This window comes from Carlito syrichta, unplaced genomic scaffold (assembly GCF_000164805.1).
Source record: "Carlito syrichta isolate Samal-C Ts95f unplaced genomic scaffold, Tarsius_syrichta-2.0.1 Scaffold305631, whole genome shotgun sequence".
NCBI lineage: Eukaryota > Metazoa > Chordata > Mammalia > Primates > Tarsiidae > Carlito > Carlito syrichta.
Window position 1 is genome coordinate 178,084 of NW_007249727.1, and position 15,703 is coordinate 193,786.

The 15,703-nt window shown below is 43.1% G+C and overlaps 1 protein-coding gene across 1 annotated transcript in view; it reads left to right on the forward strand.

Annotated features, from left to right (window-relative positions):
• The window catches only part of LOC103264212 (ATP-binding cassette sub-family A member 13-like), a 254,311-nt gene that overhangs the window by 20,445 nt on the left and 218,163 nt on the right, over positions 1 to 15,703 (forward strand). The window contains exons 6-7 of the mRNA XM_021714356.1: positions 2,860 to 3,017; positions 4,516 to 4,737. Of these exons, the coding sequence (XP_021570031.1) occupies positions 2,860 to 3,017; positions 4,516 to 4,737 (380 nt within the window). The remainder of the gene's footprint in view (positions 1 to 2,859; positions 3,018 to 4,515; positions 4,738 to 15,703) is intronic.

The window sequence follows — 15,703 nt, forward strand, 5'->3', positions numbered from 1 at the left end:
GCCTGTGAAGGTGCATAGCTGAGTATCTGGCATGTGGGTGCCCAATCAGTGACAGGCTGTTATGGTTGTTATTAAAATAGACAAAAGGGGTGAATGTGGGAAGTACAATTTTTAGAGGAAAGGGGTTAGAATATAACATCCGAACCAAAGAGAGAAACTGTCAGTGTCTTAAGGAAAATAGTCATATTGCTCTTCAATTGTCTTGAGTTTCCTTAACATCCACTAAGAAGCCATTGTGGATCCATCATCTGTTAACTTAATCTAAACTATTTGGAAGTTTACTTATTTATGTGTTTTCCCAGCTTTGCTTAGGTATAATTGACAAATAAAAACTTCATATGTTTATGGTGTACAGAGTGATGTTTTGATATACAATTGGCCCTCCCTATCTGTGGGTTCTGTGTCTGTAGATTCAACCAGCCTCCTCGGATCATAGATATTGGGGGAGAAAAAATAAGAAAAGACAATATAGCAATAAAAATAATACAAATACAAACAATACAGCTATTAACATAGCATTTACATTGTATTAGGTATCGTAAGCATTCTAGAGAGGAATGAAAGTACTTGGGAGGATGTATAGAGGTTTTATGCAAATACTATGCCATTTTGTATCAGGGACTCATGCATCCTGATTTTAGTATCCTTGGGGGTCCTGGAACCAATGCCCCACAGATACTGAGGGACAAATGTATGCATACATTGTGGAATGATTAAATCAAGCAAAATAACATACCTATCACCTCACATGCTTATCCTTAAAAAAAAAAAATCATATATAGCGAGACAGGGTCTTACTCTGTCACCCAGGCTAGAGTGTAGTCATGGGATCATAGCTCACTTCAGTCTAAACTCTTGGATTCAGGCTTCCCTCTTCAGCTTCCTGAGTAGCTGGGACTAGAGGCACACACTACCATTCTAGCCAATTTTTAAAATTTTTCATGTGGATGGAGTCTCATTATATTGCTATTCTCAAACTCATGGCCTCAACCTTTCCAAAGCCTTGTTCTTTCTCCCTATCTCTCTCACTCTAACCTTCTCTCCTTCTCTCTTTCTCTCTCCCACCCCCTCTCTCCCTCTCTCTCATATAAGAGCATTTAAGATTCAATCTACGAGCAATATCCAAATATACAAAGCATTACTACTAACTATAGATGCCTTGCTGTCCAATAGATTTCTAGGGCTTATTCATCTTGCATAATTAAAACTTTGTCTAACCAACATCTCCTCATTCCTCCCTTGTTCCTTGGCTACTGGTAACCACCACTCTATTCTTTGCTTCTCTTTTGGGAATTTAGATTCCAGCTGACTTTTATTTTTAGACTACTTCCTTATATGGGAACATGTTATCTGAACTGTATAGTAGCTCTGATCAGCGTTTCTAAACTGCCTTTAATATTAGATCAGGAATTGAATACATTTTCTTTGTCTCATAGGACAGATGTGCAAGGAGTGTGACCTTGGTCTTTGGGACATATCTATGGCAATGACTAGCTCCTGTGGAATCCCCAGTCTCTACTGCTCTTGGGTCTATTCCATGGTTTCTCTCTAGATGCATTTTTAAAGAATGAATTGAAAGTTCTAGTCTTTTAATTCATCTCCTCTATTATTATTTTAATTTTTTTGGTTTCTAATTGACACATAATTGTCCCTATGTATGGGGTACAGTGTGATGTTTTGATACATGTATACACTGTGTAATGATCAAATCAGGGCAATTAGCAAACCCATCACCTCAAATATTTAACTGAATAGAGTTAAAATCATGTTCAACATTCTTTCTTTGAAAATTTACTTTTGCAATGAGAGTCAATCAATGCGTTTATTTCTACTCAATAAATAGGTTGAATAGGGCTCAGTGTAAGACTATTGGAGGTGTAGAAGCTAAAAGCAGTAACACCTTTTGTTTATATAACTGAAATAAACTTTACCAGAATATCTTTTAGCTTCTCTGGCCTCTGCTTTCCTAAGATAAATCTGAGGCTTTCTTCCCCCAAGCAAAGTCATAATACTTGACAAAAGGCTCGAATCCATAGAGGACACATATGAGTTTAACATTCATGTCTGCAAAAAGTGGCCATGTCCACTGGATTCAGGGAAGTCCCTCCTCTTGGGAAGTCCCTAATTCCCTCTCCACCCTGCATTCCTTATCACCTCTCACCCACAATATACTCTCTGTGGGTTGTGGCTGCTCTGAGCTTTTTCAGGGCGGTCGTGTGTGTTCTGATCCTGCTACATTTAATGAATGAACGCACGTGGTTATATCATCCCCGATTCCAACGAGTATCGATATACACTATGGCCATTTCAGGCAACTTATTTTATGATTAACTTCTGCCTTAACATGGGGTTGTGATTTTCTGATAAAATAGCAGTTTCCATTGAATACAGCCTTCTCCCTAAGTACGTGAGAGACTGTCAACCAAAGAGAAAGGAGGAGGATTTCAGTATCAGAGGAGAGAGAGAGCCCCATCCAGCTTCTATTATATTTTAAACATTTCATCTCTACGTCCATTCAGTGATCTGCCTCTGAGTCTCAGAGGACAAGGTGGCTGTGCCCAAGGACTCTGTTTTGTTCCTCAGTGTCATCCATCATGCCTGTTGGAGCGCACTGTCTTTGGTTCATGAGGGGAGTAGACTTGTAGACACAACTATAGAAGAAAAAGTTTCAGGGCCTATATTTTGCAGAGTGTCCTTGGCTAAGTTGCTTCTGCAGGATCCATTTGAATTTTTTTCAACTTAAACCTTGGTGAAAGACCTTTAAGTTGTGTCCTGGATCTGTCATTCCAAAGAAAGTCTGGCTGGTCCTTCTCGGGCCTTTGTCTCGCTGGTCCTGATGTACCCTGTGCTTGGACCCAGGTCGTACAATCATCTTCACAACCCACCACCTGGATGAAGCAGAAGTGCTCAGTGACCGCGTGGCTGTCCTCCAGCAGGGGAGGCTCAGGTGCTGTGGTCCTCCCTTCTGCTTGAAGGAGGCATATGGCCAGGGACTCAGCCTGATACTCACAAAACAGGTAAGTACAACCATGTTGTTTCACTGGGGAAGTCCCATTCCTGTCTATGGCATAAGAAGCAAACTGTGACAGGTAAACAATAACAACATCCTGGCGGAGGCCTTCTGTGTACAATGGCCCAGATGGACAAACTAAGCCTCTGCTGGGCTGAGCCAGGGAGCTAGCCTCTGGAAGTCCAAGGGTGCATTTTGACGGCCAGGATGAAATACATGAGGGGTCACAGGAGTTGCTGTGAATGTCTGGGGCAGGGATAATCATGACCTAGGTATTTTAGAAATATTTTTCTGACAATGATGCTTCTTTTAGAAGGATAGAATTCTGCCTTAATGCAGAAGCAGAGTAGTGAGAGGATACAGAAAGGGATCTGACCTGAGAGGCCAAATCGATGTCACATCTGTAGTTTTCATTGCCTGTGTCTACTGGAGGCAGGCAGCAGTGACCGTGGGATTGAGACTCAGAGGGTGTGTGGGAAGCCACCTTCCACTCTTGATGACCGTATCTGACTCCTGATGACCCTCAAAACGTCTGTTCTTGATGTTCCCACCAAGGTTTCTATTTGCTTCCTCTCTAATTCAGAGTGACTATCACATTGTCCTGTGATAGCTCCTTTCCTCCACACTTGAGAAGCCTTTTCTTCCCTTTAAGAACACTCAACCCTGTTTTCTGTAGTCCAGTGCTAGGCCCTGGGTCTCCTTTGTGATTCTCCCAGGGAGTGGAAGGACTGTCATGAGTACAGACTCCTAGAAGTGGGCAACAGCATGCCCACTAGTCAAAGAGTCAGGATGCGCATGTGAGTGTGGCCACACCACGTTCAGCCCCGTAGATTTGCATTAAAAAAAGAAAAGGATACAATGTGTTTTTGAAATTTCTATTGCTTAAATGTGATATTTTATATAAGCTTTGAAGTGGAATTTTGAAATAAGTTGTTTATAGATATACATGAAACTAATTCATATTGTTGGATTGACATTTATTATTATTATTGTTATTATTATTATTATTTTCTAGAGACAGGATGTTGCTCTGTAGCCCAGACTAGGGTGTAGTGACACGATCATAGCTCCCTGCAGCCTTGAACTTCTAGGCTCAAGCAATTCTTCCACCTCAGTCTCTCAAGTAGCTGGGACTATGGGTATGTGCCACCACACCCAGCTGATTTTTTTTTTTTTTTTGGATTTGGAGCTAGAATGGCCAAATTAATTAATTAACTAATTAATTTTTTGTAGAGATGGAGTATTGCCATGTTGCCCAAGCTGGTCTTGAACTTCTGGGCTCAAGCAATCTCCCGGCATTGGCCTCCTGAGTAGCTGGGACTACAGGCATGCACCACTGTATCTGGCTAATTTTTATTTTTAGAGATAGGATCTCGCTATGTTGCCTAGGTTGGTCTCAAGCTCCTAGCCTCAAGCAATCCTCCTGCCTCAGCCTCTTGGGTACTTGGGATTAGTCATGGTCAGCATTTCTTACTTGTTTCTCTCTCTCTCTCTCTCTTTGATAGCCTTTAGTTCATGATCCAAAGGACGTGGTTTGTATTACATCTCTGATACAGATCTATATCCCACAAGCATTTCTCAAAAACTGCCGTGGGGGTGAGCTGACCTACACCATTCCAAGGGATGTGGACCGGACCTGCTTCAAAGGGCTCTTCCAGGCCTTGGATCAGAACCTGCATCAGTTGCACCTGACGGGCTATGGGATCTCAGACACTACCTTAGAAGAGGTACTGAGAAAGGCTGAAGTATGTTATATTTTGTGGGCATTCTCCATTCAATGAAGACATGTGGGTAAAGGGGAGGAGATGAAGAACACCGTGCATTACTTACTCCTGAGTTCTGATCAGTTCCGGGCACAGTGGAAGGCAAGAGCTGAATTTAACACACTGGGTAGGTGACTATTGTTATTCAAGGGAAAATGGCATTCTTGTATTTGAGAGTTTTAGTGTCTTTAATCCAGGATCTTCAGGTGGCCAAACAATTGTCAGTAGACGATGATTGCTGGTCCTAGTTCCTCAAGTGGAAGTGTTCTCCTCTTTGCTGTGGCCTTCTGTCTGGGAGCTTCTGGCCCTGTGCTGTGTAACTGTGATACGAGAGGTTTCAGCATGCAAACACTACTGACTCATGGTTAGGTTCCACCCCCCATTTACCTGAAACTGAGTTGGATCAGACCAACCACTCCATGTGGGTTCTTCATAGTGTGAGAGCAACAAGAGTCAGAATCAGGAATTTCCTCCAGGAGAAAGTTGCTCCTGCCAACCTGAGGAGAGCCTTGTTTAGGGTTCTTGAGGTTGGCTGTGTGTGTGAGCCGTATTTGAGTCTCAATTTGACTTTGATATTATTTATATAAAGTGCTGCAAATTTTTTAAAAAATCAAGTGCTACAAATTAAAATTTCTAAAAATCCCCCCAAAATTTTTAGACTGGTTTCTCTGAATTACCCAGGAATAGTCACAGTGCCTAATCAGTTTTTAAATTAGTAGTTGACATTTAACATCTGAAACAATATTTTTAAATAACCATGAGCATTAAAATGTTGTAACTTAGCCGGGCTCGGTGGCTCAGCCTGTAATCCCGTGCCTTGGGAGGCTGAGGTGTGTGGATTGCCTGAGCCCGCGGGTTCGAGACCCACCTGGGCAACTTGGCAAGACCTCCTCTCTACAATAAATAAAAAAAAAAATCAGCCGGGCATAGTAGCATGTGTCTGTAGTTCCAGCTGCTTGGAAGGCTAAGGTGGAAGGATCGCCGGAGCCCAGCAGGTCGAGGCTGCGGTGGCTGGGAGTGGCTACTGCACTCCAGTCTGGGCGACAGAGTGAGACTCCAACTCAAAAAAAAAAAAAATGTTGTGACTTTTAGAAAATCAAAGACTGGGTCAGGCATGGTGTCTCATGCCTGTAATCCTAGCACATTGGGAGACCAAGGCAGGAGGCTCACTTGAGGCCAGGAGTTCGGCAAAGTCAAAGTCTGAACATTCAGCTGTATTTTGGGATGGACTTGGGGGCTAAAGGTGTATCACTGGGTTAGTGACTCTGGAGAAAAGGCAACCCTTTGTGTGATAAATTGGGGTAGTCCCAAGAAGATAGCAACCATTCCAACTTCTGTCCAAAACAAAGTTTTAAAAGATTGAAAAACATAAAATAATTATAATATTATAAAGGGCTTTGATATGCAGGATGTATTTGGTTCTTTCCAAAATCTCTAGCTTATTATTCCTTTTTTTAAGGATGAGGCTGAGACTCAGCTAGGCTAATTTATTTAACCCAAATCACAAAGTTCATCCATGGTGGCCATATACTTGGACCTAAGTTTTCTGATTTAGAGAATGTCAGTTCTCTAAACGTGCCTGTGCCTTTGTGGGTGATGCGCTGCATTCCGTGAGCCATCAGGGCCGGAGTACGTCAGGTCTACTTTCTCCACCATGATCTTTTTAATAAAGCAAGTTGCAGTACATAGTGTAAACACAACGCAGTCTAATGTACACACATGATGGGTATGAGCTGCTCCCTTAAGCCAAAGAACAGAGCATCATGGCATCTTCTCTTGCCTGTCTCCTGCATTTGTTCTTCAAGACTTGACACAAATATTGCCTGTGCAGTGGATTATCAGACTCCTTAGCTTCAGTTCCTCTCCCTCCCTCCCTCTGACTTTACAGTATATATAATATACATTATATATAATATTTCTTCTTGATACTTCTCCCAACCTGTTCTGCATGTGTCTGTCTCTTCCATGGAAGTTGATATCCACACATGCTTGTATCTTCCCTGCTCCTCTCCAAACCAGCAGTGTCAGGGGCAGTTGCCGGCACAGTGGTTGCTTAGTACATATTTTCTGAATAAACAATGGGCAGTACATTCCCAAAGTTTGGTGGAGCTTCTGGGAGTAGCATAACGTGGAAAGTGTGTGAGCTGTGCCCCAGACAGTTCTAAATTCAAATCTTTTTCTTTCCTGAGCTCTGTGTCTTGAGTAAATCACACAGCTCTTGTGAGCCTCAGCTTATGAAAATCTTCATCTCATTTTTATTAAAAAAAATTTTGGGGGTGGACAGAGTCTTGCTATGATATCCAGGCTGGCCTGGAACTCCTGGGCTCAAGCAATCCTCTCCCCCCATCCTCAAGAGTAGGCTTGTGCCACTCTACCTGGTGCCAGCTTTTTAATCTTTATAATGGAAAAGATTAAGCCGGGCTTGGTGGCTCAGCCTGTAATCCGGCGCTTTGAGAGGCTGAGGTGAGTAGACTGCCTGAGCCTGCGGGTTCGAGACCCGCCTGGGCAGCGAAATCTCATCTCTACAATAAATCAAAAAAGTCAGCCGGGCGTGGTAGTGCATGCCTGTAATTCTGGCTACTTGGAAGGCTGAGGCGGAAGGATCGCCGGAGCCCAGCAGGTCGAGGCTGCGGTGGCCACTGCACTCCAGTCTGGGTGACAGAGTGAGACTCCAACTCAAAAAAAAAAAAAATTTAAAAAATAAAAAGGAAAATATTAGAAAAATTTTCATGGTTATTTCAAGGATTAACAATAAAGGTTAAATGCTCAGAAAAAACTGGTCAAAAATGGGGATGGCTTTTCTTGCCTACAGTGACATGGCATGAGACATTGCTGCCCTAGCTTTGAAGTGAAAATGGAATTAAATCACATCCATGCTCCAAAAAAGGGAAACTTTTCTCCAATGATTTGTGGCAGATAGCAATGTAGGATGAACAGGGATTTTCTGAAGCTTCCTCTTCCTCTGATTGCATGAGTCAGGATGGGTTTGGAGTTCTCCATGGATGTAGGTTTACAGGTTTGCTGCTAACAAAAGCGCAATGCTCAGATGTGCCTACGTCAGACACAAGGTGTCACTATCTTCTGAAATGTGGATAACAAGTCCAAACATTACATCAGAAAGCTAATAATTTACATAATTGGAAACTGTTGACTGACACAAGTCATCTCCCTGTGAACGTAAAAAGTGCCAGCTTGGAAAGGTGTTTTACAATCCTGGGTCATTTAAAAAGGAAAAATAAAATAATTTCTTTTGGATTGTAAGGAGATGTTATTGTCGAAAAAAAACCTAGATTTGTTGTGTTAGTATCTGTCTCCTTAACTATTCACCAGATTAATCAGGTTGTTTACTAGTTGTGTGGCATCTCGCAGGATAAATTGAACATGTTCATAAACTCACTGGAAGTTCAGGGTCGGGGAGAAGGCTCTGGGAATATGAGTCAAACTTTCTGGACCAGGTGCCTGTATCCATGAAATAATGAGTGCTCGTCCACAATATATTTGCAATTAAACATATGTGGCAGGAAGAATAGTGTCCCCTTTACATAAGTGGCATTTTATCTGTTGCTAAAAAAATAAGAAACTCAAGAAACCTTTTGATATTTATCAACAAAAAAGTGAAATTATGTGGGATATTTGGCTTGAATATTTCATGAGTTTAAACATCACAGAAAGAAAATGGTGAGGGAGGTCTTTAGGTTCTAGGTAGATACTTAGCTCTTACATGTTTTATTAATTATTATGGCTTATATGACCAATCAATAATATCGCAAGGCAAAATATACCCTTAGGAAGGGGCTTATTTACAACCATAGTATGTATAAGTAGGATACTTCAAGATTATTCCTAGTGATTTTCTTCCTGCCTGCCTTTTGCCCTACCTCCTTCCCTGCTCCTCCTCTCCCTCCTCCCTCTCCTTCCTCCTTCTCCCTCCTCCCTCCCTCCCTTCCTTTCTTCTTTCCTTTCTTCCACTTACTAGGTCTGTTTGAGTTTTCAGTCCCAACTGAGATTAAAACAGCGCCCACAGGAGTAAGAAAATGTCAGTCCTGCTATTTCCCTGTTTGCTTGTGCTTCTTGTATGATCTGCAGGATTTCTTAAGCTAAATGTCTCCTTTCAAGCGTTATTTTAGTAAAAGCTAGATAATTAACTTGAAAGCCCACTTACATGGGCCCCGGCAAAGCTTCAACCTGCTGAAATTGAAGGAACCGTCACTGTGTTCACACAGGCAGACTGAGGTTGCCAGCGATGGTCCACCTCTTAAATGTTAGGAATTCTCAACTTCCTACAGGTTCTACCTAGAAATAGAAACTGAGGTTTCCATGCTTTCCTCCCACACCCCCTGGGGAGTGATGCCCCAGAGGACCTGCTTGGACAGAGCCTGCAAAGGCAGCCTCCTGGAGTGCTTTTCTGTGGACCTGGGGAGGGGGCAAGGGGAGCAGAACTCCTAGCAGTGGGGCTGGAGGCCGATGGCACACAGGTGCCCTCAGTTGTGGGTGTCCCTCTGTCCTGGCTGCAGAACAATCTCCCCACTGCAACGCCTTCACTTGCAGGTTGGGGCATGGAGAGAGCCACAACGTAGAGCTGAAGGGAGGAAACTCCCACTGCAGTGTGTGACACACAGGCAGACACCATTTGTTCGATTTGACAGGAACTCTAGAGAAATGTCCTCCACGGCGCCCTCCCCCACAGACCCAGTGAACGCTTCTGTTGGGCTCTCACACTTGCACAGACAAGGCCCAGGAGTTGGTACCCAGCTTTGTTTTGGGGATGTCCCTTCTTTCCAGCCCCTGACTTCGACTTTCCCTCCTCACCCCCTAGCCTCTCCTGAGAGCCCACTCCACGGTTTCTCTTTCTGATTTCTACCTCCTCTCCCAACTCTGTTCCCTGGAGTATTGGGATCTGTTGACAACTTGTACTGTCAGCCCTTCCATGCCCAGAATTTTAAACCAGATTTGAAATCCCATGGTATATACCTTCTTTCTTTTTTTTTTTTTTTGAGTTGGAGTCTCACTCTGCCGCCCCAACTGGAGTGCAGTGTCACACTCCTGGCCACCACAGCCTCAACCTGCTAGCCTCAGGCTATCCTTGAGCCTTAGCCTTCTGAGTAGCCAGAACTACAGGCGCACGCTATCATGCCTGGCTAGTTTTTGATTTATTGTAAAGACAAGGTCTCGCCAAGTTCCCCAGGAGAGTTGCCAAGGTAATCCACTCACCTCGCCTCCCAAAGTGCTGGTATTACAGGCTGAGCCACTGAGCCTGGCCACTTTTTTTTTTTTTTTTTTACAAGAGTTACCCATTCCATAATAATCATCTTAATTAGTTTTCATTTTTTTCATAATCATCATTTTCATAGTGACAAAATTTCTTTTATAAGAAGGTCCCATCATACAATTCCTCCCTTCCCACCTATAAGGCACTCAGTTGTTTCCAGCAGTTAAATTTTACCAATAAGATGATACAAGGGCTTACCAACAGGGTCTACCAGCCTCTCCATGGACCAATTCCCAGAAGTGCAGTTAATGGGTCCCTGTGTACGACCCTCAAGATGGGTGACAGGGTCAGAGTACTGATTCCCAGAAGGACTGTACACATTTGTACCCCAGATGCTTTTTAAAAATATGCCTCAATCTTCTCATCATCTCAAAACAAACCCAGCACCTTCCGTTCACATTTAAGACATAATAACCAGCCCACTGCCTCAGCTCTTCATCAATCCATGACTGCAGTGGAATTGGTGAGGACACTCAAGCTTGTGTTCTAGTTTCATTGCTTTCTGTCAGAAAAAAACCTGGACACATAACTTGGGCTAGAACTTAATTTTTTTTTAACTATTTTTTTAGAGCAGTTTTAGGTCACAGCTAAATTGAGCAGAAAGTACAAAGGATTCCTGTGTTTTTCCTGACTATTTTGTCCCCAGCTCCCTGCACTGTCAACAACCCCACGAGTGGCACGTTTGTTACAGTTGATGAATCGACATTGACACGACGCTGTCTCCCAGAGTCCACAGGTCGCATTAGAGTTCACCCTTGGTGTTATACATTCCACAGCTTTGGACAAATGCATCATTCCTTGTAACTGCCATTATAGTGTCATGTGGAGTAGTTTCATTGCCCGAAACATGCTCTGTGCTTTCCTATTCATCCTGCCTTCCTCCAACCCCACAATCACTGATCTTTTTTTTTTTTTTTTGAGTTGGAGTCTCACTCTGTTGCCCAGACTGGAGCGCAGTGGCCACTCCTGGCCACCGCAGCCTCGACCCGCTGGGCTCCAGCAATCCTTCCGCCTTAGCCTTCTAAGTAGCCGGAATTACAGGCATGCGCTACCACGCCCGGCTGATTTTTTGATCTATTGTAGAGATGAGGTCTCACTGCCCAGGTGGGTCTTGAACCTGCGGGCTCAGGCAATCCACTCACCTCTCGCTGTTTCCATAGTTTTACCTTTCCCAGAATGCCACAGAGTTGGGAAACATACAAGCTTGGTAGCCTTTGCAGATTGACATCTTCTTCTTAGCAGTGTGCATCTACATGTCCTTCAGGTCTTTCTATGGCTTGACAGCTCATTTCTTTTTAGCATTGAAAAATATTCCATTGGCTGAACACACCATATTTTATTTGTTCATTGACCTACTAAAGGACATCTTGGTTGCTTCAAGTTTTGGAAATTGTGAATCAAATTGCTATAAATATCTGTGTGCATGCTTTTGTGTGGACATAAGTTTTCAACTCATTTGAGTACCTAGAACTACAATGGCTGGATTGTATATGAGGGCTTATCAATATTTTCACTACTGTTAATATCCAAAATATAGGTTGTTTGGTGTATTCTGAGGTTAAGTATTGCTGTATTTTAATACCTCTATATTTTTAAAATTATAGAATATGTTTCATTATAGCATAACTTCTGAAAATTATTTTTTGCTATATTCCTTTATTTAGTATTCACTTTTTTCTCCAAACTATTTATATTTATACTTTATCCATCTATGGTTTTTTTTTTTTTTTGGAAATTTCACAATCTTCCTCCTCATTGTCCTCTTTTCTTAAAGTCTATTTATAAAATTCCATACAATAAAATTCACTCCAAATTTGGCAAATGTATAGAGTTGTGGAATCACCACTAGAATAAAAATGCAGAGGTTATATTAGCTGAGTGTGGTGGTGCACGCTTGGAGTCCCAGCTACTTGGGAGGGTGAGACAGGAGGATTGCCTGAGCCCAAGAAGTTGTGACTGTGGTGAGCCATGATTGTGCCACTGCATTTCAGCCTGGGAGATAGAATGAGACTCCAACTCAAAGAATATTTTTTAAATAAAAGAATAAAACACAGAGGTTTTATCTCCACTGCCTTCTTAAAGGTATAATTTTTTTATGTCACCCCCAAAACAAGCTCACTGTGAAGCCACGGAACAAATTGTTCAATTTCTTTGGAGATTTAGTACATGTTTCATTTGATTTTTGCAATAATTTCTACCTTCTACATTCTGAACATGCTTTGCCCATAATAGGTCCTAAATATTGATTCTCCAAATTTCATATATCTCTCTTTTTCTCCCTCACATACGCACAGGTGACCAAAAAACTCTGTCTTGAAAACAACTACAGGCAAAAGATCTGAAATACATAAAACGTATATGAATCTAACAAAATATAGTATCATGGTATATTTAGATTGAGAAAGATACCTTAAATTGGAAAAAGATTAAGCGCCTTAAGAGAACTTTCTTGTGTTTGGCATCATCTATAGCATGTCTGTCGCAACCAATTTTGTCTCTCCACACTTGGCAAAGCATTGACTTTTCTTTCTTCCCATGTCTGTTATTCATCCATAGTTAGTGTGGCTGTTATAGCACTGGGCTTGCTTTTCCCTTCGTTTGTCTGCATCTTTCCTGATGGCTTTACAGGAACAAAGAGGGGTTGCCAACAAACTCTCCTGCCTCTGTAGCTAGAAAGCAGGTTTCATTTTTAAAATGCAATATATTTGTTCTAAATTGTGATCTCCAACTCTGACACCAGTCCTGTGTCCTGTGAAGTTAAGATTTAAAATGGAATCATGGTAGTTGCCAATTTTATTAAGGCATTTATATTTTCTACTCTAATGCTTGGACCTAACAAAGGTGCTGGCAAGAAGCATTGTTTACTCTGTGTGGGGTGGAACCATGGAGAGCTTGGCTGTGCTCTGAAGTATATTTGCAGTAATCTCTAAAGCCAACAGCATTTTCTGGCATAATGCAAACAGTGAATTTTAGAAGTGTATCTTTAATAATTCTCAAGTTTTTAGTAGCATTCTAGAAAGGTCAGATTGCCTGCATGACCTGGATGGTTTTTGTCCTTTCATCTCGCTAAATGCTGGTTAGTGAGTTCCCTTAGTACCTTTATCAAGAAGTTCTGGATGCCATTTATTTGGGCGCATGAACTCAGCTGACCATCCTACACAACTTTAAGAGGTAAAGTCTGGGTCTTTGATGAAAATCAAGTGCAGAGTAGGGCTTGATCTTTTGGTTTTTGGGGGGTTTTTTGGGGGGGGGTCTTTTTGAAAACAAATTCTAAGGACAGAATTCTGGCAATCTTTGTCCAATCAAGTCACAGTTGTGCCCATCATGTTCCTGAGAGCAAAAGGATTGAGACCAGGACATGAACTGGACTCGATTGCCACTTTATTACCACTAAATGATAAGAATTCCTTTTCCCTGGCTTTTATGACCTCAGTATTTTTGAAGATTACAAAGTAGTCAGTTTTGCACACTGAGTCTCATTATGCAGTCACCCTACTTCACTGTGATTGGATAAATTATGCGTCTTGGTTTGAATATTGCAGGAGTGGTACTGCGTCCCACTGTTTCCGACTGCCTGGTGCACAAGGCTGACTTGCCTGTCCCATGGCTGGTGGGGAAAACTTGGATCACCCAGGGAAAGTGCCTACCAGGCTTTCCTACTTTCAGGTTAATTTTCTTTTCTTGTTGATATTATTTTTTGAGTACATGCTTTGAGATTCCCTAAATTTTTTCAACCACTAGTCTCAGCAGCCTCTAATGTTTTCTGCTGGAATTTATTATTACTACGGCATTTGCCAACTGGTGATTTTCCTAACACTGGTCATCTAGTCTACATGTTTTAGTTGACGTTATCCAATAAGGAAGAACTTCCTCATTACCCCCACTGGCTTATTTATATCAGTAGTGACTCATGACTTGCTACTCAACGAGTTACCATTCATTGTAATCATTATTTATTTTGATGCCCAAATGGTACCTGGTTGAGCCAATGGGACTTCTTTCACCCTGGCTTGCATGTCTCTTAACACATGACCCCCGTTCTTTGAGTACTATTCTAATTTCTGACAAAACAAAATGTTCTAGGATCATCTTGTCCTCTCCCAGCCCAGGATCCAGAGTCAACCATTTCTCCAAGAAGTCCTGACCACTCTGTAAGCTCATGGCAATTGGTATGTTGCTGTTCTGTTTCCCTCATGAGCAAAGCAAGAAGAGATTCACCTTTATTGTTGCTTCTTGTTCTACCTATACATTAAAAGCCAAGGGTTTGCCCTCACATAGAATCTCTAATTCCAGTCCAGTGAGACAACATTCATTTACCATTTCCTCATTTCTTATTTATACCTTCTTTCCCTAATAACAGGAAGCTTGCAGTATCATCAGTAGGCAACCTTATTTGCTTGGTCCTCCTGTATAAACCTCCAAGGCCTACACAGTGCTGCTCTGTTCAATGCCTTCTTGTGGGAATCTGCTCCACTCCAGCCCTCATATTGGACTGGCTCCAAGGCCTAATCTGATGCCTTCCTCACCAAAAATTAAAATTTGAATTAAAAAAGAAAGGAATAGAAGAGAGAGAAAAAGAAGGAAACAGGTCCTAACATTTTCTGAGAACTTGTTCTCTCTCTCCTCAAAGAACAATATATTCAGTATTCTGAAGATTCTTCCTTTTGGGGTTTAGGTTATCTTCATTTAAAACAGCCTCAGAGGGGGCGGGGCAAGATGGCGACGGGGCAGCTCTGTCTGTGAAACTCTCCACCGAGGAGAATGCAAAGAGACTCTGATTCTCTCCCTGGAGGTTGCAAATCCCATCGTCTGCAGCCTGCTCTTCATCCGGAGCTTGACCGTAGACTTTGCTGAGGTATCACCAAAGTCTGGGCAGCTACTGTGGTGGGTGCTGCTGCCACCACTGCCACCCCAGCTGGCAGCCATTCCACATCGCACCGCCAGTGCCTGGGATGAGATGGGGCCTCCTCTGAGGCAGCCAAACCACCACCTCCTCCGAGGCAGCTGAGCAGCCACCTCCTCTGAGGCAGCCGCCGCACAGAGGCAGCCATTACACATTGCACTGCCTGTGCCAGTGGCCCAGCCGCCACCACCACTGCCATTGCTGCTGCTGCTGCCGCCACTGCCACCAAGGCAACCATTCCATATCGCACCATCAGTGCCTGAGGGGTGGGTGAGCAGCTGAGATAAAGACCATCTAGAGCAAGGGATAACACCACCTGCTGGCGATTCAAGGTTTGGGCGAAAGTTTATTCTTGGGGGAACAAGATGGCAATGGCATAGGTGAACTTGTGAGATTCTCCGAACGTGAGTTCCCAAAAAGACTCTTACTTTTCTTCCCCCACACCCCAGCCCACCACCAGCAAGCACTGGTCTGAGGCCTGGGGACCCCCAGTCCCACGCAGGGCCGGATACTGCGGCCCCCTGCTGCTACTGTTCCACCGCATGAGTGGGAGTCTCAGGTCTCAGCTAGCTCCCTGGCTTCATCATCTCTCATCATCACCAAGCCGCTGGTCACTCAGGGAGGCTCTGGGCACCTGCCCCTCAGAGACACCAGTCCCATTCCTGGCTGAAGTACCCCGTGGGGGGCCCAGGGCCACTCTCACCACTCACTGCCTGCGCTCTGGAGCTCTAGGCCCACCCTGGATGAGGCACTCAGCC